At 40.4% G+C, this 23215-nt stretch overlaps 1 protein-coding gene across 1 annotated transcript in view; it reads left to right on the plus strand.

The window, feature by feature from the left end:
* LOC133459398 (protocadherin Fat 3-like) overlaps positions 1-23215 on the plus strand; it is a 299910-nt gene that overhangs the window by 12457 nt on the left and 264238 nt on the right. The window contains exons 5-8 of the mRNA XM_061739291.1: positions 921-1413; positions 3118-3738; positions 8636-8770; positions 11269-11470. Of these exons, the coding sequence (XP_061595275.1) occupies positions 921-1413; positions 3118-3738; positions 8636-8770; positions 11269-11470 (1451 nt within the window). The remainder of the gene's footprint in view (positions 1-920; positions 1414-3117; positions 3739-8635; positions 8771-11268; positions 11471-23215) is intronic.

Genomic DNA, 23215 nt, shown 5'->3' on the forward strand with positions numbered 1-23215 from the left:
GGAAGGAAGGAAGGAAGGAAGGAAGGAAGGAAGGAAGGAAGGAAGGAAGGAAGGAAGGAAGGAAGGAAGGAAGGAAGGAAGGAAGGAAGGAAGGAAGGGAAAAAAGGAAGGAAGGAAGGAAGGAAGGAAGGAAGGAAGGAAGGAAGGAAGGAAGGAAGGAAGGAAGGAAGGAAGGAAGGAAGGAAGGAAGGAAGGAAGGGAAAAAAGGAAGGAAGGAAGGAAGGAAGGAAGGAAGGAAGGAAGGAAGGAAGGAAGGGAAAAAAAGGAAGGAAGGAAGGAAGGAAGGAAGGAAGGAAGGAAGGAAAAAAAAGAAGGAAGGAAGGAAGGAAGGAAGGAAGGGAAAAAAAGAAGGAAGGAAGGAAGGAAGGGAAAAAAAGAAGGAAGGAAGGAAGGAAGGAAGGGAAAAAAAGAAGGAAGGAAGGAAGGGATAAAACAAGGAAAGAAGGAAAGAAGGAAGGAAGGGAAAAAGAAGGAAGGAAGGAAGGGATAAAACAAGGAAAGAAGGAAGGAAGGGAGAAAAGAGGAAGGAAAGAAGGAAGGAAGGGAAAAAAAGAAGGAAGGAAGGAAGGGAAAAAGAAGGAAGGAAGGAAGGGATAAAACAAGGAAAGAAGGAAGGAAGGGAGAAAAGAGGAAGGAAAGAAGGAAGGAAGGGAAAAAAAGAAGGAAGGAAGGAAGGGAAAAAAAGAAGGAAGGAAGGAAGGGAAAAAAAGAAAAAAAAATATGGCCCATTCCTAATCCCATGATGACGGAGGATTGTGCCAAATACAAAGTCCGCAGAGTGAAGTATCTTTAAGTCACATACATCACAAAAATGGTAACAAAGTGTCAAAGAGGAGCGGCAGCCGGCGTGCGCTAGCGTGCCGGCGTGCGCTAGCATGCCCTCGTTCGTTGTCTCAACTTCCTGCTTCCATCGTTCCCAGGTACCGCATCCTCTCGGGGAACCAGCTGGGCTTCTTCATCCTGAACCCGGACTCGGGCGCGCTGCTGCTGCAGAGATCCTTCGGCTCTGAGAGCCTGAAGAGCGGGACGTTCACGCTGAAGGTGGCGTCCACGGACGGGGAGCTGGTCTCCGACCCCACCTTCGTGAACGTGACGGTGGTGCGGGGCCGGCCGCCCCCGCGGGGCTTCACCTGCCGGGAGACGGGGGCGGCGCGGCTGCTGGCGGAGAAGATGCTGGCCAAGGCGTCGGCCGCGGCGGCGGCACCGCCGGCCCCCGACCAGCGGCTCCTGTTCTCCAGCAACACCCAGACCCCCCAGTTCCAGGCGCTGCCCCCCAGCGTGCTGGTGCGCGAGGACCTGCCGGTCGGCGCCAGCGTCTTCCAGGTCCGGGCGCGCGACGGCGACTCGGGCTTCAACGGCCGCCTGCTCTTCTCCATCGCCGACGGCAACGGCGACCACCGCTTCAGCATCCAGGTGATTTAGAATTTAGGATTTATTAAAGGATAAGCCCCTTGAGATGTAACATCTCATTTTCAAGAAGTCCCAAGAAAACATACAAGATTACAATACATCACATTACAGTCTAGACCGGGGCTCGGCAACCCGCGGCTCTAGAGCCGCAGACGGCTCTTTAGCGCCGCCCTAGTGGCTCCTGGAGCTTTTTCAAAAATGTTTGACCTTTTTTTCCATTTTTTCTCTTTCTTTCTTCCTTTTTCCTTTCCTTTTTTAATCTCAACATTTCAACTTTTTTCTCGACATTTCGACTTTTTTCTCCACATTTCGACTTTTTTCTTGAGATTGTACTTCAACACTAATCTTGACATTTCAACTTTTTTCAAGACATTTCGAGAAAAAAGTGAAATGTTGAGAAAAACAATCGAAATGTCGGAAAAAAGTTGAAATGTCGAGATTAATGTTGATGTACAATTTCGAGAAAAAAGTCAAATTGTTGAGAAAAAAGTGGAAATTTTGAGAAAAAAGTCGAAATTTCGAGAAAAAAGTCGAAATGTCCAGATTAATGTTGAAGTACAATTTCGAGAAAAAAGTCAAAATGTCGAGAAAAAAGTCGAAATGTCGAGAAAAAAATTTAAATTTCGAGAAAAAAGTCAAAATGTCAAGATTAATGTTGAAGTACAATTTTGAGAAAAAAGTCGAAATGTCGAGAAAAAAGTCGAAATGTAGAGAAAAAAGTCGAAATTTCGAGAAAAAAGTCGAAATGTCGAGATTAATGTTGATGTACAATTTCGAGAAAAAAGTCGAAATGTCGAGAAAAAAGTCAAAATTTTGAGAAAAAAGTTGAAATGTTGAGAAAAAAGTTGAAATGTTGAGAAAAAAGTTGAAATGTCGAGAAAAAAGTTGAAATGTTGAGAAAAAAGTTGAAATGTCGAGAAAAAAGTTGAAATTTTGAGAAAAAGGTCGAAATTTCGAGAAAAAAGTCGAAATTTCGAGAAAAAAGTCAAAATTTCGAGAAAAAAGTCAAAATTTCGAGAAAAAAGTAGAAATGTCGAGATTAATGATGATGTACAATTTCAAGAAAAGAGTGAAATGTTGAGAAAAAAAGTCGAAATGTCGGAAAAAAGTCAAAATGTCGAGATTAATGTTGAAGTACAATCTTGAGAAAAAAGTCGAAATGTCGAGAAAAAAGTCAAATTTTCAAGAAAAAAGTCAAAATTTTGAGAAAAAAGTCAAAATTTTGAGAAAAAAGTCAAAATGTCAAGATTAATGTTGATGTACAATCTCGAGAAAAAAGTCGAAATTTCGTGAAAATAGTCGAAATGTTGAGAAAAAAGTCAAAATTTCAAGAAAAATGTCAAGATTAATGTTGAAGTACAATCTTGAGAAAAAAGTCGAAATGTCGAGAAAAAAGTAAAAATTTCAAGAAAAAGTCAAAATTTTGAGAAAAAAGTCAAAATGTCAAGATTAATGTTGAAGTACAATCTTGAGAAAAAAGTCGAAATGTCGAGAAAAAAGTCAAAATTTCGAGGAAATAGTCAAAATTTCGTGAAAAAAGCCAAAATGTTGAGAAAAAAAGTCGAAATGTCGGAAAAAAGTTGAAATGTCGAGATTAATGTTGAAGTACAATTTCGAGAAAAAAGTCGAAATGTTGAGAAAAAAGTCTAAATTTCGTTAAGATGCGTATCTGGAGTATTTTGATAACCAGTATTTCTCTATATCCAGGTGGAGGGCGGGCTGATCTCGGTGCTGCAGCCGCTGGACCGCGAGCGTCTGGACCGCTACGACCTGAACGTGACGGTGCGGGACCAGGGCGCCCCCTGCAGGGCCAGCTGGGCGCTGCTGGCCGTGCTGGTGGACGACGCCAACGACAACGACCCCCAGTTCTCCCAGGACGGCTACCTGGCCGTGGTGTCGGAGAACGCCACGGTGGGCGCGGAGGTGGCCGCCGTGGCCGCCTCCGACCGCGACGCGGGCCAGAACGGCCAGCTGTCCTACGTGCTGCTGGACGCCGTGCCCCAGTTCGGCATCGACGGCGAGAGCGGCGGCGTGTTCCTGGCGGCTCCGCTGGACCGGGAGACGCGTGGCTCGTTCACGCTGAGGGTGGAGGCGCGGGACAAGGCCGAGAGGGCGGCCCGGCGCTCGGCCGTCACCACGCTGACCGTCACGGTGGAGGATGTCAACGACTGCCCGCCCGCCTTCGTCCCCGCCAGCTACACGGCCCGGGTCCCGGAGGACCTGCCGGCCGGGGCCGTGGTCACCTGGGTGCAGGCCCTGGACCCGGACACGGGGCCCGGGGGACTCGTCCTCTACTCGCTGGGAAACGACTTCAACGGCACCTTCGAGGTAGGAGGACGTTTCCTCTCGCTGAGAGAAGAAAAACGTCAAAATGTCGAGAAAAAAGTCAAAATGTCGAGAAAAAAGTTGAAATGTCGGGAAAAAAGTCAAAATTTTGTGAATAAAGTTGAAATGTTGAGAAAAAAGGCAAAATTTCAGGAAAAAAAGTCAAAATGTCGAGATTAATGTTGAAATACAATTTCGAGAAAAAAGTCGAAATGTCGAGATTATTGTGAAGTACAATTTCAAGAAAAAAGTTGAAATTTTGACTTTATTCACGAAATTTTTATTTTATTCTTGAAATTGTATTTCAACATTAATCTCAACATTTCGACTTTTTTCTCGTAATTGTATTTCTAAGCCGTAATTTGGCAGACGTGTGAATCGCGTCGGCGTTATTAACTCTGATATCTCCTGCAGATCAATACTCTGACCTAATAACTGATATCTCCTGCAGATCAATACTCTGACCGGGATCCTGAGAGATTAATGTTGAAGTACAATTTCAAGAAAAAAGTCAAAATGTCGAGAAAAAAGTCGAAATGTTGAGAAAAAAGTCAAAATTTTGTGAACAAATAACAGATGTTTTGGTGGACGAGCTGATGAGGCTTTTACTACGGAAGAGTATCAGGGCCAGGCAGGAGAAAAATAAAAATTAAAGCTGCAAGCAGCGATGAACCGGCCCTCACACGTGCAATTTTCAGCAATAAAGGTCAAGGACTCAAAACTAAGATTACACCACCATGACTCTTTATGTCAAACCATTCAAAAAATATGAAAAAAAAAGTTGAAATGTTGAGAAAAAAAGTCGAAATATCGAGAAAAAAGTCAAAAGTTCAAGAAAAAAGTAAAAATGTCAAGATTAATGTTGAAGTACAATCTTGAGAAAAAAGTCGAAATGTCGAGAAAAAAATCAAAATTTCGAGAAAAGAGTCAAAATATTGATAAAAAAGTCGAAATGTCGAGGAAAAAGTCAAAATTTTGAGAAAAAAGTCAAAATTTTGAGAAAAAAGTCAAAATGTCTAGATGAAGTACAATCTCGAGAAAAAAGTTGAAATGTTGAGATAAAAGTCAAAATTACAAAATTAGGTAGAAAATAGGAACTATCAGATATCGACCAATCAGATGAAGTGGCGGGGCTACTTTGCAGCAATTATGTTCAAGGACTCAAAACCGAGTCCGATGACAGCACCCATGACTCTTTATGTCAAACCATTCAAAAGTTATGGTATAAAGTAGGAACTATCAAATATGAACCAATCAGATGAAGGGGGGGCGCGCTTTTTGACGTCTAGCGTCGCCACGGTAACGCTTTTGACTGAGAAAAGTAATGCGCGTCGTCGCAGGATGGAGACGCACATTTTGATGTATAACACACCTGGGTGCACGTTACGGTTCGGGCCGTATTAACTGCTGAAGAAATGGCATAAAAAAAGTCGAAATGTCGGAAAAAAGTCAAAACGTCGAGATTAATGTTGATATACAATTTCGAGAAAAAAGTCAAAATGTCGAGAAAAAAGTCGAAATTTCGAGAAAAAAGTTGAAATGTTGAGAAAAAAGTCGAAATGTCGAGAAAAAAGTCAAAATTTCGCCAAAATGACACGATTAATTCAAAATGGCCGACTTCCTGTTGGGTTTGGGCCATGATTTTGTGGTGACTTTTGGGGCACGTCTAGGGGAAAAAAGGCCCTCATTTCGTCGGAAGAAAAACGAGAAAAGATTTTCTTGGCTAGAACACTTAAAACCAGCAAGACAGTCTGAAAACAGTCTAATTTTTTCTTAAAATAAGGCTTTTTAACTTTCTAAGAAATTATTTTTTGCAGTGTAACGGAAGCTTTTAACTGAGTTTTTTTTTAATGTTAAAAAACTGCAAAAACTCAAAAACTTACCAGGAATATTTGTCTTATTTCTAGTTAAAATATCTCATTTTTAGTCAAAAAATCTCATTACACTTAAAACAAAAGTCATTACCAGAAAAATAACTTGTTATTTGACATTTTCACCTGTTTCAAGTAAATTTTCACTTGAAATAAGTAGAAAATTCTGCCAGTGGGACAAGATTTATCTTCTCATTACAAACAAAAAAATCTTGTTCCACTGGCAGATTTTTCTACTTATTTTAAGTGAAAATCTACTTGAAACAGGTGAAAATTATTGTTTTTTTTCCAGTGATGAGTCTTGTTTTAAGTGTAATGAGATTTTTTTTGACTAAAAATGAGACATTTTAACTAGAAATAAGACAAATATTCTTGTCAAAATTTTGAGTTTTTGCAGTGTAGGAGTTTTTTTAAACGTTAATATGGTTTATTTCTGCAGAATCTAGACGTTTAACTCGTGATCTTAACACAGTCGTCTCTTCCAGGATTCTTCAACATCTAATGATTAATTACTGGAATCACCTCGGTGAACGCTGCATAAATCTGGTGTTTAGGGACTCTGACCGCTGAAGGATGTCTCGTCCACGACGGCCTTTTAAAAAGCTCATTTTAGCACTAAAGAAAAGCCATTTGTCATCAGGTTGTTGGACGGGATCGAACTGACGCACGTGGAAACCACGTGGAAATAAAGCAGAATCACTTAACGTTTAAAGGAAATAAATGCTCAGGAGAAGAGGAGCAGAGAAACATTTAGCTAAAGATGACTTTAGTGCAGAAGGTGACAGGAGTTATTAATAATTTTAGACGGGCCACCTTTAGTGAGCACTTTAACAGGAAAATCGTTTCAAATGTATTGTTAAAGTCTCATCCTTAGGGAAACTAAGCCGTAATTTGGCAGATGTTTGAGTCACGTCGGTGTTATTAACTCTGCATTTAAGGACAGTCAGGCATCTTCTTAGAGTGTGTCTAATATCTGATGTTTCTGCAGATCAATACTCTGACCGGGATCCTGAGAGATTCATGTTGAAGTACAATTTCAAGAAAAAAAGTCAAAATGTTGAGAAAAAAGTCAAAATGTTGAGAAAAAAGTCGAAATGACGGGAAAAAAGTCAAAAGTCACAATTAATGTTGAAGTACAATTTTGAGAAAAAAGTTGAAATGTTGAGAAAAAAGTCAAAATTTCAGGAAAAGTCAAAATTTCGAGATTAATGTTGAAATACAATTTCGAGAAAAAAGTCGAAATGTCGAGAAAAAAGTCAAAATGTCGGGAAAAAAGTCGAAATCTCGAGATTATTGTGAGGTAGAATTTCAAGAAAAAAGTTGAAGGCCCGCGGGCCCCCTCGGCCGCCGCCGGGTGGGGGGGGGGCCTCGCAGGCGGTGGGTTGCCTCCCTCCTACTTCTCCCCTCTGTGGGGTTGCCGGTGGCCTGGGTTCCGGGCTCTTCCTTGTCGGCCTCTGGTCTCGCGGGTGGCGGGGTTGCTCCCCCCCCTCCCCCACTATAGATACACTTCAGGTGGAGCTTTGTTTGGTTTATTACACACACACACACACACACACACACACACACACACACACACACACACACACACACACACACACACACACACACACACACACACACACACATATAGTCATTTAGTCACATGCACACACACACACACACACACACACACACACACACACACACACACACACACACACACACACACACACACACACACACACACACACACACACACATAGACATACACACTGGCTTGTTCACCTGCATGCTGGCTCTCTAGTTTTTGGGTTTAGGTAGCGGTAGCGATAGCTTAGCTCAGAATGCGATCAGATCTCAAGATTTAGGTCGATTGCTGTTCGTGTTTTGGTTGGCTCCGTGCCGGTTTCGTGCTTTGTTTGTGGTTTTTTGTTGCAGATTTCCAGTGCTTGACGTGTGTCTCCGTGTGTTCCTGCTTCCTGGATTGGCAGTAGATGTCGTCACACCCCCCCCCCACCCCCTCCCCCCCCCCCCCCAAAAAAAAAAAAAAAAAAAAAAAAAAAAAAAAAACACTGGGTTTGTATGTGTATGTTTATGTATGTGTACGCATATGTGTGCGTATATATATGTATATATTACATATAGTAATAATGCACATATATACACTTTTGGTTTCTACCGTCATGGTATCAATCAATAATATGTGTGCAGACAAGGTAAAAAAAAAAAAAAAAAAAAAAAAAAAGAAAAAAGTTGAAATGTTGAAAAAAGGCGAAATTTTGACTTTATTCACGAAATTTAGATTTTATTCTTGAAATTGTATTTGAACATTAATCTCAACATTTCGACTTTTTTCTCGTAATTGTATTTCTAAGTCGTAATTTGGCAGACGTGTGAATCGCATCTGCGTTATTAACTCTGATATCTCCTGCAGATCAATACTCTGACCTAATAACTAATAACTAATATCTAATGTCTAATATCTCCTGCAGATCAATTCTCTGACCTAATAACTGATATCTTCTGCAGATCAATACTCTGACCTAATAACTGATAACTAATATCTAATATCTCCTGCAGATCAATCCTCTGACCTAATAACTAATAACTAATATCTAATAACTGATATCTCCTGCAGATCAATCCTCTGACCTAATATCTTTTACAGATCAATCCTCTGACCTAATAACTAATATCTAATAACTAATAACTAATATCTCCTGCAGATCAATCCTCTGACCTAATAACTAATAACTAATATCTAATAACTAATAACTAATATCTCCTGCAGATCAATCCTCTGACCTAATAACTAATAACTAATATCTAATAACTAATAACTAATATCTCCTGCAGATCAATCCTCTGACCTAATAACTAATAACTAATATCTAATAACTAATAACTAATATCTCCTGCAGATCAATCCTCTGACCTAATATCTAATATCTAATAACTAATATCTAATATCTAATAACTGAATCTCCTGCAGATCAATCCTCTGACCTAATAACTAATAACTGATATCTAATATCTAATATCCCCCACAGATCAATCCTCTGACCGGGATCCTGAGGCTGAAGAGGGAACTGGACTTTGAGACCAAACAGTTCTTCAACGTGTCCGTGGCTGCTGAGGACGGGGGAACGCCGCGCCTGCAGAGCCAGACCTTCGTGGAGGTCGAGGTGCGGATTAAAACTCTGTTTTACATTTTTATATATCCTTTAAAGCTCTTACCATGTTTTATTCAGAAGATAAAATACATAAAAGACAGAATTCAGGTTCCATTGAAGGTGAACTGAACTCCAGCACTTTAGTTATGATAGTTATGTCAACAATTATAACTGAGTTTTGTTCAGAATAATTTAATACAATAATTATAGATGAAATAACTAACACATGTGAAACCAACAAGACTTTTCAAAAATATCTCGTCAAGTTAACTTTAATTGATCAAACTGTGTTCAGGTTTATATTCATTACACTAACCCGACTCACTCATGTACTTTTAACTCAATTATCAACTGAATAACTCCACTATAAGTAGTGTTTCCATCAGGGGTGTCAAACTCATTTTTCTTGGCGGGCCGGATTTGACCAATTTTTTTCTCGCGGGCTCAAAATAACAAAAACGGTGCAACATTTTTTTTCCAATTCTTTTTTTTTACTATTGTTATCTAATCCAATATCAGTTTAGTTAATTTTAAAGGAAATATGCACTTTGTTTACACTCTAATTATGTAAAATATATTTCTTCAGGATCTTTTCTTGACATTTCTTGTTTTTTTTTCAAATTATGTATAAGATACTTTTAATATCATTTTACAAAGATAAACAGAAACAAGTATTTTTTTTTTTTATATTTCACTTTTTTATAGGAACTTTTAATTAAAAGCAAAATCTTTCTTATCACATCCGAGAGTGTTTCTTTGTGATTTAGAGATTTTTCCAGTACAATTAAATGTATTTATTTTTAAAAATTGGCGCGGATATTTACGCCAGTGTGCCGAAAAAGTCAGCACTTCTTTTAACTGTTTTACTTTGTCACTATCCTCGTATTCAAAACTGAAATTCTCAGAATAAATATCTTCTATCATCTTTTTTAACAGTGATATTTTTCCTGAAAATATATAATAGTAGTCAGTTAATAAAAATAAACGACCGTCTACAAAGAAATAAAATCGGCAAATGCATTCTAGAAAACTAAAAAAATGTCAAACTGCTCTTTGTGGAATAACGATGGATTTGTAGAAGAAATATATTATGGGATATGCTGCGATTCATGGCAATTATTTATGCCTTCCTTTTTAGTAAATTAACATTTCGTTTTTTTGCGTTGGAAACTTCTCGTGGGCCGCATGAAAATCTCTCTCGGGCCGCACATTTGACACCCCTGGTTTAAATCATTTTCATAGTATAAAACTGGTCAATTTATGTTGGACATACAAAACCTGTATCAAAACCTTCCACAGACAATTATTCAGTAAGTTCAAATCAAAATACCTTAATTCTCTGAAAAATACAGTTTATTTCCAATAGAAAATCATTAGAAATATTTAAAACCCAGACCTGGAAACTACAGTATTTCACCGTATTTTACCGTATTTCACCGTATTTCACCGTATTTTACCGTATTTCACCGTATTTTACCTCTCTTTCCCGCCGTTCCCCATATAATAATTTTTAAACATCAAACTGAATTCTTACTAGCCACCCAGGCTACAGCAAGTGGCCGTTCTGGCGAGGTTAAACTCGGAACAACAAATCAGAGATGGATGGATGGAACGAGAGAGGAGATATTTCTGCACAAAAAAGTGAATAATTTGTGTAAATATTTCTAAAATGGGATAGAAAATGTATTTTCCTACAGAGGAGCAGGATGTTCAGTTATGAGTTCTGAAAGATTCATAACTACGATGTTAGATAGATAGATAGATAGATAGATAGATAGATAGATAGTCAGAGTCATTTTTATTGTCCCTCTAGGGGAAATTATTTTAGCAGTCTGGGAAAACAATCATCATACAAACAAAGACATACCAAAAGAACAATTAAAACATTAAAACGTGACATAGTAACCATAATAAATGAGTAAAAGCAAAAGTGCTTTCATCAGTGCAGGCAGATAGATAATGTTGAAGTACAATTTCAAGAAAATAGTCAAAATGTCGGGAAAAAAGTCAAAAGTCACGATTAATGTTGAAGTACAATTTTGAGAAAAAAGTTGAAATGTTGAGAAAAAAAGCGAAATTTCAGGAAAAAAGTCAAAATGTCGGGTAGATAGATAGATAGATAGACATAATTGTAGTTTGTAAGTGATTGACAGGTAGATATTTTAGATTTCTAGTAAAACTGTTTTAAAATGTAATAATACTGGACCTCGGTTGGGCTGGTGGTGGAAAATCTCTCTTATTTATAAATCCAAAACTTGACAGGTATGAAAACCACAAACCTGTTTGACATAAAAACACGTTTACAGACTGATTGTTGTGGATTGTTGGTGCAGACCAACCAGGAATAACAATGACCATTATAGATCCCCAATAATTGAGCCTAATTCTCTTAGAAAGACCCTTCTGGTTACATTTGTGAGATAAATATACCGAGAGGAGCGTTTCAGTCTCGAGGACTCATTAAAGCACACAGTTTCTGTCCAGATGAAGCTGAACTTTGTCCTCCTCAGGTGGTGGACGTCAACGAGAATCTGTACGCGCCGTACTTCCCCGACTTCGCCGTGCGCGGCTCGGTGAAGGAGAACGTCCGCACGGGGACGAGCGTCCTGAGCGTCAGCGCCAGGGACGAGGACCGGGGCCGGGACGGAGCCCTGAGGTACTCCGTCCTCGGAGGCAGCGGACTGGGCGTCTTCAGCATCGACGAAGACACAGGTGGGTCATAGTAGTAACATTTTATCTGTAAAGCACTTTTCATAAAATACTCTCAAAGTGCTACAGAAAACTACAAACATTAAAGCAGTGATGAACGGGCCCTCGCGCGTGCAATTTTCATCAATAAAAGTCAAGGACTCAAAACTAAGTCCGATGACACCACCATGACTCTTTATGTCAAACCATTCAAAAGTTATGGCAGAAAATAGGAACTATCAAATATGGACCAATCAGATGAAGGGGGGGCGCGCTTTTTGGTGTCTAGCATCGCCATGAGTAAACCTGCACTCCGAGAACGGAGAGCTCTGCCAGGAACATAAGGCACTATCAGGTCTTGCAAATACTGCGGAGCTAAGCCGTTTTGGGCTTTATACGCAAGTAATAAAATTTTTAATTGGATTCTGAATTTTACAGGTAGCCAATGGAGCGACGCTAACACTGGAGAGATGTGGTCTCTCCTGCTGATTCCTGTCAGTACAGATGTGGGTGTTCAGGGAGGGAGTTCCAGATGTGGGGGCAGCGGAGCAGAAGGCTCGGTCTCCCGTGGAGTCATGTGCTGATAGAGGAGGTTGGTGCTTTGTGACCGGAGGTTCCGGGTGGATGAGTGAGGGGTCAGGAGGTCTTGGAGGTATTGAGGGACATTGCTGTAGATGCAGAGGTGGGTGATGACGGCCATCTTGTATTGGATTCTTGAGGTTCTGGGAAGCCAGTGTAGGTTCTGGAGAATAGGGCTGATATGGTCGTATTTGCGTGTTTTCATCAGAGTTCGGGCGGCACAGTTCTGAATGAATTGAAGTTTCTGGAGGTGTTTGTTGGAGATACTGATGAGCAGGCTGTTAGAGTAGTCGAGCCTGGAGGAGATTAAGGGCGTGGACGAGTTTTTCTGCATCGGAGAAAGTGAAGGGAAAGGGCGGAGTTTAGATATGTTTTGTACAGATGTTTGATGTGGTTTACAAAGGTAAGTTGTGGGTCCAGCTTCACACCGAGGTTGGTAACAGAGGTTGAGAGGGGGATGTCTGGGCCGGAGAAGGAGATGGTGGTTATGGGTGATGACTGGTGCCAATTTGTATGGCTTCGGTTTTGGAACTGTTCAATTGAAGGAAGTTGTGACTTATCCACGCCCTGATCTCCTCCAGGCAGTTGGAAAGGGCTTGAGTGGGTGATGATGAGAGGACTGGGGTGGAACGTAGGTTGGGGACTGGGGTGGAACGTAGGTTGGGACTGGGGTGGAACGTAGGTTGGGACTGGGGTGGAACGTAGGTTGGGACTGGGGTGGAACGTAGGTTGGGACTGGGGTGGAACGTAGGTTGGGACTGGGGTGGAACGTAGGTTGGGACTGGGGTGGAACGTAGGTTGGGACTGGGGTGGAACGTAGGTTGGGACTGGGGTGGAACGTAGGTTGAGGACTGGGGTGGAACGTAGGTTGGGGACTGGGGTGGAACGTAGGTTGGGACTGGGGTGGAACGTAGGTTGGGACTGGGGTGTAACGTAGGTTGGGACTGGGGTGGAACGTAGGTTGGAGACTGGGGTGGAACGTAGGTTGGGACTGGGGTGGAACGTAGGTTGGGACTGGGGTGGAACGTAGGTTGAGGACTGGGGTGGAACGTAGGACTGGGGTGGAACGTAGGTTCGGGACTGGGGTGGAATGTAGGTTGGGACTGGGGTGGAACGTAGGACTGGGGTGGAACGTAGGTTCGGGACTGGGGTGGAATGTAGGTTGGGGACTGGGGTGGAACGTAGGTTGAGGACTGGGGTGGAACGTAGGTTGAGGACTGGGGTGGAACGTAGGACTGGGGTGGAACGTAGGACTGGGGTGGAATGTAGGTTGGGACTGGGGTGGAACGTAGGTTGGGACTGGGGTGGAACGTAGGTTGGGACTGGGGTGGAACGTAGGTTGGGACAGGGGTGGAACGTAGGTTGGGACTGGGGTGGAACGTAGGTTGAGGACTGGGGTGGAACGTAGGTTGAGGACTGGGGTGGAACGTAGGTTGGGACTGGGGTGGAACGTAGGTTGGGACTGGGGTGGAACGTAGGTTGAGGACTGGGGTGGAACGTAGGTTGAGGACTGGGGTGGAACGTAGGTTGAGGACTGGGGTGGAACGTAGGTTGGGACTGGGGTGGAACGTAGGTTGAGGACTGGGGTGGAACGTAGGTTGGGACTGGGGTGGAACGTAGGTTGAGGACTGGGGTGGAACGTAGGTTGGGACTGGGGTGGAACGTAGGTTGGGACTGGGGTGGAACGTAGGTTGGGACTGGGGTGGAACGTAGGTTGAGGACTGGGGTGGAACGTAGGTTGGGACTGGGGTGGAACGTAGGTTGGGACTGGGGTGGAACGTAGGTTGGGACTGGGGTGGAACGTAGGTTGATTACTGGGGTGGAACGTAGGTTGGGGCTGGGGTGGAACGTAGGTTGGGACTGGGGTGGAACGTAGGTTGAGGACTGGGGTGGAACGTAGGTTGGGACTGGGGTGGAACGTAGGTTGAGGACTGGGGTGGAACGTAGGTTGGGACTGGGGTGGAACGTAGGTTGGGACTGGGGTGGAACGTAGGTTGGGACTGGGGTGGAACGTAGGTTGAGGACTGGGGTGGAACGTAGGTTGGGACTGGGGTGGAACGTAGGTTGGGACTGGGGTGGAACGTAGGTTGAGGACTGGGGTGGAACGTAGGTTGGGACTGGGGTGGAACGTAGGTTGAGACTGGGGTGGAACGTAGGTTGGGACTGGGGTGGAACGTAGGTTGGGACTGGGGTGGAACGTAGGTTGGGACTGGGGTGGAACGTAGGTTGGGACTGGGGTGGAACGTAGGTTGGGACTGGGGTGGAACGTAGGTTGGGACTGGGGTGGAACGTAGGTTGGGACTGGGGTGGAACGTAGGTTGAGGACTGGGGTGGAACGTAGGTTGGGACTGGGGTGGAACGTAGGTTGAGACTGGGGTGGAACGTAGGTTGGGACTGGGGTGGAACGTAGGTTGGGGAGTGGGGTGGAACGTAGGTTGGGACTGGGGTGGAATGTAGGTTGGGACTGGGGTGGAACGTAGGTTGGGACTGGGGTGGAACGTAGGTTGGGACTGGGGTGGAACGTAGGTTGGGACTGGGGTGGAACGTAGGTTGGGGTCGGTTCGGAGGTACAGCTGAGTGTCATCGGCATAGCAGTGAAAAGAGCTACCGTGTCGCCTGATGACACGACCCGGAGGAAACACCACACGTAACAGGGGCTGTTTGGGATTCGGATCAATTCTCAGGCCTATTTATTTCAAGTGGAAATCCAATAAGTGGCAGCGGCGTGATGAGAATATCAACAAGTCGGCGAGCTGCCGGCGGGCAAACGTTTTATTTCCTGTGCAGCTTATGATGAGTTTTTGATGATCATTTTTATTCATCATTGCAGGAAGCTAAACTTCAGGCAGGAATGAACCTCTGTCTGTGTTGCAGGAAACCTGATAAAGTTTCTTTCTGAGCGGTCGGTTGTTGAATCGTTTTGTTGAGTCGAGGATTTGCAGTTTTGTCCAACTTTATGCAGCATTCTTCCCGCCTCAATCAGCTGTAGAAGCTCCAGAGCTGATCCCAGGACAGAGCTCGACTTCTTCATCAGTTCCTCAATATAACTTTGTTCCAAAGATCATTTATATCTCTTACCCACCGGATGGTATAAGATTTTAGCTCTGCAATGCTCACGAGTCGGCCGTTTCGTAACACGCAAGTGGAAATAAGGGCCGATCACATGGGGCTCATGGAGTTTAAAAGCTTTAACAGATGTATTCTCATTTGTAAATGACTTGTACTCCAAATTATATTTTTAGAGAAACACTTAACAGTTTTCAGTGCTTATAAATTAAATTTAATTATTTATTTATTTCCAAATAAAATGAATTGTTCTAAGGATTTTAATGACTATTTTACTGTGCAAATGAAAAACTATTTTAAAGGGACAGTTCTTAAATTAAAGGGTATTATTATAGAGCCTGGGCTACATCAGTTTCTTTGATTCACAAGTTCAGATGTTGGCACGCCCAAAACTGATTTTTTAATTTAAATTTTTTGTTATACTCAGAAGTACCAGCAATAACAGGCCAGACGCCTATAAGCCAGTTTTCTCAACATTGTATGAAGCTGTTTTTTTTAAACATATATATGAAGGGGATGTGGGGGGGGGGGTCAAGTTTGAAATGAGAGAAACACAGGAAACACAAACAGCAACCAGTCCAGGTCTCTAAAAATGAATGATCATAACTCTACCTGTAAGCCTATAATCTTTGGGGTCCCCCAGGGTTCCATTTTGGGACCACTCCTATTCATCCTACTGTATATATAAATGATTTTGTAAATTCTTCCAAAATATTTTATAAAATAATTTTTGCTTCTCGACATTTCGACTTTTTTTTCAACATTTCGACTTTTTTTCTCAACATTTCGACTTTTTTTCCTCGACATTTCAACTTTTTTCTCAACATTTCGACTTTTTTCTCAACATTTCGACTTTTTTTCTCGACATTTAAACTTTTTTTCTCAACATTTAAACTTTATTTCTCGACATTTCGACTTTTTTCTCGACATTTCGACTTTTTTTCTCGACATTTCAACTTTTTTCTCGACATTTCGACTTTTTTCTCGACATTTCGACTTTTTTTCTCGACATTTCGACTTTTTTTCTCAACATTTCGACTTTTTTGTTTACATCACACAGAAACCCACTTATTCTACAAGATATAGTAAACCCTGAGTTAACCAAAGTGGACTCTTGGTTCAAATGTAACAAACTGTCATTAAATGTCAGCAAAACAAATTTTATTTTATTCAAATCAAACAAAAGGTTTGTCCACACTGGTTACTGCCTATTTAAAATAAATGGGCAGGAAATAAAAACGGTATATGCCACTAAATTCCTGGGGGTCCATATTGATGATTCTCTCAATTTCAAATGTCATATTGACCATCTTGTAAACAAACTGTCCAAGTATGTTGGCTTGTTCTACAAGATCAAACACTTCCTTCCTCTGTCTGCCCTTCTTACGTTGTACTAAACTCTCTTTGAACCTCATCTCGCTTTCCTAGCTTCCTTGGGGGACCCATTCACTCTACCCACTTAATTCAACTGTATTATTGTAATTATTATTATGGTATTGTGAATAAATTCAAATTCAAAATCAGGACTAGGCTACTGCGGTTATCTGTCCCCCAAAACTGTGGAGTGAGTTTGTAGTTGAGTGAGCAGGTGTGTATTTCTGTGTAACTGTGTGTGTGTGCAAAGTGAAAAGAAGGCTTTATGATTTAGTTTCAAGGACATTTAGCCGAGTCTCGGGTCCTGGATTTGTTTTTAGGCTGCAGATTGAGAAGCCTCCCCGCCTGTCCGTGTGTCTGTCCGTGTGTCAGCAGGGCGTCTGGGATACAGTCACGTACAGTCACATACAGTCACATACAGTCAGAGAGCTGGCGCTGCCTCACGTGGGAGCGCTGTACTCGTAGATCATTACTGTAATGAGGTCAGCCTGGCAGCGGCGCTGGCTCGGCCTCGGGCCGGGAACCACAGCTGATCCAGAGACCGGGACCTCCTTGTAAATACGGAGAAACAAGCACCACTTATTTATTTGACCTTATTTCTAGTTAAAATGTCTCATTTTTTGTCCCAAAAAATCTCATTACACTTAAAACAAGAGTCATCACTGGAAAAAATAACAATTTTCACCTGTTTCAAGTAGATTTTCACTTAAAATAAGTAGAAAAATCTGCCAGTGGAACAAGATTTTTTTCCTTGTAATGAGAAGATAAATCTTTTTCTACTTATTTCAAGTGAAAATTTACTTGAAACAGGTGGAAATTGTCAAATAAGTTATTTTTCTGGTAATGACTCTTGTTTTAAGTTTAATGAGATTTTCTGACTAAAAATTAAACATTTTTATTAGAAATAAGACAAATATTCTTTTTTATTTTGAGTTTTTGCAGTGTGACTTATTTATTTGATCTAATATCAATGCTTTCACTGCAAAAACCCAAAATCTTAACAAGAATATTTGTCTTATTTCTAGTTAAAATGTCTCATTTTTAGTCAAATAAAATCTCAGTACACTTAAAACAAGACTCATCACTGGAAAAAACAACAATTTTCACCTGTTTCAAGTAGATTTTCACTTAAAATAAGTAGAAAAATCTGCCAGTGGAACAAGATTTTTTTGCTTGAAATGAGAAGATAAATCTTTTTCTACTTATTTCAAGTGAAAATTTACTTGAAACAGGTGGAAATTGTCAAATAACAAGTTATTTTTCTGGTAATGACTCTTGTTTTAAGTTTAATGAGATTTTCTGACTAAAAATTTGACATTTTAACTAGAAATAAGACAAATATTCCTTTTTATTTTGAGTTTTTGCAGTGTGACTTATTTATTTGACCTAATATCAATGCTTTCACTGCAAAAACCCCAAATCTTAACAAGAATATTTGTCTTATTTCTAGTTAAAATGTCTCATTTTTAGTCAAAACAAATCTCATTACACTTAAAACAAGACTCATCACTGGAAAAAAACAACAATTTTCACCTGTTTCAAGTAGATATTCAGTTAAAATAAATAGAAAAATCTGCCAGTGGAACAAGATTTTTTTGCTTGTAATGAGAAGATAAATCTTGTTCCATTGGCAGATTTTTCTACTTATTTCAAGTGAAAATGTACTTGAAACAGATGAAAATTGTCAAATAACAAGTTACTTTTCTGGTAACGACTCTTGTTTTAAGTTTAATGAGATTTTCTGACTAAAAATTTGACATTTTAACTAGAAATAAGACAAATATTCCTGGTAAGATTTGGAGTTTTTGCAGTGTTCTAACTGCAGCTGAACCCATTCACCCGGGGATAAACGGATGTAATACCTTGAAAACATAAAAGTAGGGCACTTTTTTATTAAATTTGAACCTCCATACGGGCCTTGGTAAATAAAGACATCTCACAATATGTCATCTTTATTTCACAAATAGACGGGATCTTGCAATTTTCAGTGTTTTCCTTTGGACAACAGGGGATTGAGGCCGTTATTACAGTCGCTTAAACATGTGCCCCTCCCACTGGTGTTGTCATGGAAACCTTGGTGACAACAGAACGAGGTTTTATTTTTAATTTTTTATTTGATTTTATTTGATTTTATTAAGGATCCCCATTAGCTGGTGCCATAGCAACCAGCTAGTCTTCCTGGGGTCCACAAAGAAAAAAAAAGAAACAGAATTAAATACAGAATTAAAGCTGCAAGCAGCGATGAACGGGTCCTCGCACGTGCAATTTTCACCAATGAAAGCCAAGGACTCAAAGGTGAGTCACGAGTCTCTATATCAAACCATTCAAAAGTTATGGCAGAAAGTAGGAACTATCAGATATGGACCAATCAGATGAAGGGGGGGCGCGCTTTTTGGCATCTAGTGTCGCCACGGTAACGCTTTTGACCGAGAAAAGTAATGCGCATCGTTGTTTGTCCCGGTCAGGATTTTTTAGATCCCGATCACTTGAGTTTGAGTTTCTGCCGATCCCGATTTTTCCCGATTTGATCACTTTTTTTGGCTCCCGATACATTTCAGATACTTTTTCCGGATCAGATACATTTTGGCAATGAATTAAAAAAAAAAAAGAAAACTAAAACTCAAATGATCCCAAGTTTCTTTCCTTGTCCAATGGAAACAACATTGACATTTATTTCAACAAAGCTTATCCGCTCTGGTGCCACAAAATGTAAAAACATGAAATTGTAAACTAAAACAAAAGTGCAGAATAGTGCAATAACAAAAATAAATACATTTAACTTCAAAAGAGGTCGTTGAATGACATCCAGTCAAACTCACAAACACAAGAAAATTAAAATACTTTTTGTCTTAACCTTAGTGCAACATTCTGAATGGATGAATGAATGAATGAATGAATAGCAGCAGCTTAATGAACATGAACAGATAGAACATTTCACAATTCAAACATTAAACCATGTTAGTTTCACTTACTTCTTCACTTCCGGCCAGAAGTGACGTTAAATGCAACGATATATAAAACGATTTAATATATATTAAAAAAATTAATAGCTAGGGATGTCCCGATACTTTTTTGGCCGATACCGATGTTTTGAAAATGCCGTGATCGGGCCTGATCGATCGGGACAACACTAATGTTGTATGTGACTGTTTTGTACTGTGTTGTATGTTTTATGTTGGACCCCCTTCGAAAACGAGATGATTCATCTCAAGGGGCTATCCGTTAATACATTTATTATATTTATATATATTTCAGCAATATTGATAGTGAATCTGGATATATGATAAGATTCCTCTAAGTGTCAGCTTTCATTAGAGGCTAAAATCATGACTGTATGTTGAAAGGTTCAAGAGTTATGTCCTTTTATCCAGGTATGTGACCTGGTTATCCAAGTGTCTTATTGGCGTCTCCAAATGGCCATTTTTGGAAAGGTCTAGACACAATCTTACAGATACATGTGTAAAATACTCATTTTTTGTGGTATTGTAATCAAATTTGAACTTGTACTAGATAAGGCTTCTTGCTGTGGTCTGATCGTGTTTTCCAGCTCATAAGTCACAGATTCTCTCGTCTGCAGACATCTGGTTACAAAACAATTTCCGGCTGAAATAAAAACCTTCTATTTCAGTGTGTTAAAACTTAGATTACTCAATTCTAGTAGCACTTACAGAGATTCTGTTGGGGGAAAAACTTCAGAGTGTTACCTTTCAAAAGAGACCAGAACCATCCATGTACTTGAAACGGTTCAAGAACAGCTTTAGATTTACTTTGGGTATAACTTGGAACGGCGTTTTAGGCGACTTTTACAGGAGTGGCAGCGAGATCAGCAGAGGTTTTGAGGCAGGTTATTCCACAAAGTCACTGATCTAGAAATAAAAGATCTCTTAAGATGATCGGTCCTTGGAATTGGTCATTTGAGCTGACTGGAACCTCTGGTTCAGGCGTCGGCAACCCAACATGTTTTAGAGCCATATTGGACCAAAAACACAAAAAACAAATATGTCTGGAGCCGCAAAGAATGAAAAGTCTTGTATCAGAATTAGAATGAAGAAACACATGCTGCATGAAGCTATATTAGTTAGAACTGGGGGAGATTTATGTTTTTCATTATGCACTTCGAGAAAAAAGTCGAAATGTTGAGAAAAAAGTCGAAATGTCGAGAAAAAAGTCGAAATGTTGACAAAAAGTCAAAATGTCGAGAAAAAAGTCGAAATGTTGAGAAAAAAGTCGAAATGTCGAGAAAAAAGTCGAAATGTTGAGAAAAAAGTCGAAATGTCGAGAAAAAAGTCGAAATGTTGAGAAAAAAGCCGAAAAGTCGAGAAAAAGTTGAAATGTCGAGATTAATGCTAAAGTACAATCTCGAGAAAAAAGTCGAAATGTTGAGAAAAAAGTCAAAATGTTGAGAAAAAAGTCGAAATGTCGAGAAAAAAGCCGAAAAGTCGAGAAAAAGTAGAAATGTCGAGAAAAAGTCCAAATGTCGAGAACAAAGTCGAAATGTCGAAAAAAAAGTTGAGATTTTTCGAGAAAAAAGTCGAAATGTTGAGAAAAAAGTCAAAATGTCGAGGTAATAGTAAAAATTTCTTGAAAAAAGTTTAAATGTCGAGATCAAAAAGGAAAGGAAAAAGAAAGAAAAAAAGAGAAATAAAGGAAAAAAAATAAGAAAAAAAGAAAAAAAGAGGAAAAAAAGCGAAAAAAAAAGGTCAAACATTTTTGAAAAAGCTCCAGGAGCCACTAGGGCGGCGCTAAAGAGCCGCATGCGGCTCTGGAGCCACGGGTTGCTGATCCCTGGTCTAGTGTTATAATTATGGACAGTATACCTAAAAACAATCTGTTGATTTCTAAACGCTGGGGTTGAACAGAACAAGTGTGTTCAGCATGAATCTCTCCATGAGGCGTGAGCGACGAGGCTTTTCTTCAGCTTCCTGCAGCTCCTGAAGCTTCTAAAGCCAACACTTGTCGTTATCCGTCTCAGCGCTGCTGAAAAATTCAAGCTCAATTTGCTGGTTGTTTCTTCCCGCCGTGTTGCTCTGTCAGGAACGATTCTCTTGATGGAAGAGTCTGGCTGAGGGTTGGAAGTATCTGGAGAATCACAGCCGTTTCAGAGACCACGCCGAGGTTAGGGACTTATTTAGAGTTTAAAGTCACGTCTGTTATCATTTATTAGTTAGTGAAAATGTTAAAAGGACAATCTTCATAAGAATTATCTTTGCAATGCAATTACAAAAATGTCATACATTGTGGATTCATTACAAATCAACTGAAATATTGCAAGCCTTTTATTATTTTAATATTGCTGATCATGGTTTACAGTTTAAGAAAACTCAAATATCCTATCTCTAAAAATTAGAATATTCTGGGAATCTTAATCTTAAACTGTAAACCATGATCAGCAATATTAAAATAATAAAAGGCTTGCAATATTTCAGTTGATTTTTAATGAATCCAGAATGTATGACATTTTTGTTGTTTTAATTGCATTACAGAAAATAAATAACTTTATCACAATATTCTAATTTTCTGAGACAGTCTTTCTTTCTTTCTTTCTTTCTTTCTTTCTTTCTTTCTTTCTTTCTTTCTTTCTTTCTTTCTTTCTTTCTTTCTTTCTTTCTTTCTTTCTTTCTTTCTTTCTTTCTTTCTTTCTTTCTTTCTTTCTTTCTTTTTCTTTCTTTCTTTCTTTCTTTCTTTCAGGCTCATTTGTTTGTTTCTTTCTTTCTTTCTTTCTTTCTTTTTCTTTATATCTCTCTTTCTTTCTTTCTTTTTCTTTATTTCTCTCTTTCTTTCTTTCAGGCTCATTTCTTTCTTTCTTTCTTTCTTTCTTTCTGGCTCATTTCTTTCTTTCTTTCTTTCTTTCTTTCTGGCTCATTTCTTTCTTTCTTTCTTTCTTTCTTTCTTTCTTTCTTTCTTTCTTTCTTTCTTTCTTTCTTTCTTTCTTTCTTTCTTTCTTTCTTTCTTTCTTTCTATCTATCTATCTATCTATCTATCTATCTATCTATCTATCTATCTATCTATCTATCTATCTATCTATCTATCTATCTATCTATCTATCTATCTATCTATCTATCTATCTATCTATCTATCTATCTATCTATCTCATGCTGGTTCTCCGTTGTTCTTCCAGATTTTATTAACGTTTTAAACCCGACTAACGGCTTTAGCAGTTCCAAACATTCGTGAACCAGATCTTCCTTCAGGACCAAACATTTCCATTATTTAAGGAACATTCCCGGTTTATTATGAGATGATGAGGGTTTTTAAACTTTAATGGACCTAAACAATCCTGACAGTTTGGAGTCAGAACTGAACACATGTTTGCAGCAGAACGTCCCATGATGCCGCAGCGCAGGATGCAACTACATCCAAATAGCTGTTACGATCCCCCGACGAAGCTGTGGACGTCACTTTAACTTTGCATGTGTAGAAAACGTCTATAATAGGCTGGCCCTGCCCCTTCTCAACCTTTCCCCAACCCTGCACCCCAACCTGGGGCTTAATGATTGGGCCGGAGCTTCGGGAGCTGGTGCTGGCCTGCGGTCCCCACCCCCGGTCATCCCGTTGCTGCTTCCACCTGCCTGCTGTGCTGTTGACGTCCCTGACCCCCCCAGTCTGGTCTTCAGCAAGAGGGTCCCCCCTAGGGCTGTTCGATTAATCGATTTTAAATCGTAATTGCGATTATGTAATTAGAACGATCAGAGCCGCCTGGGAGATCTGCGAGGCCCTGTGCGAAAAGGCCCGGGGGGGGGGGGGCCCTCG

The sequence above is a fragment of the Cololabis saira genome, chromosome 14 (assembly GCF_033807715.1).
Source record: "Cololabis saira isolate AMF1-May2022 chromosome 14, fColSai1.1, whole genome shotgun sequence".
Lineage (NCBI taxonomy): Eukaryota > Metazoa > Chordata > Actinopteri > Beloniformes > Belonidae > Cololabis > Cololabis saira.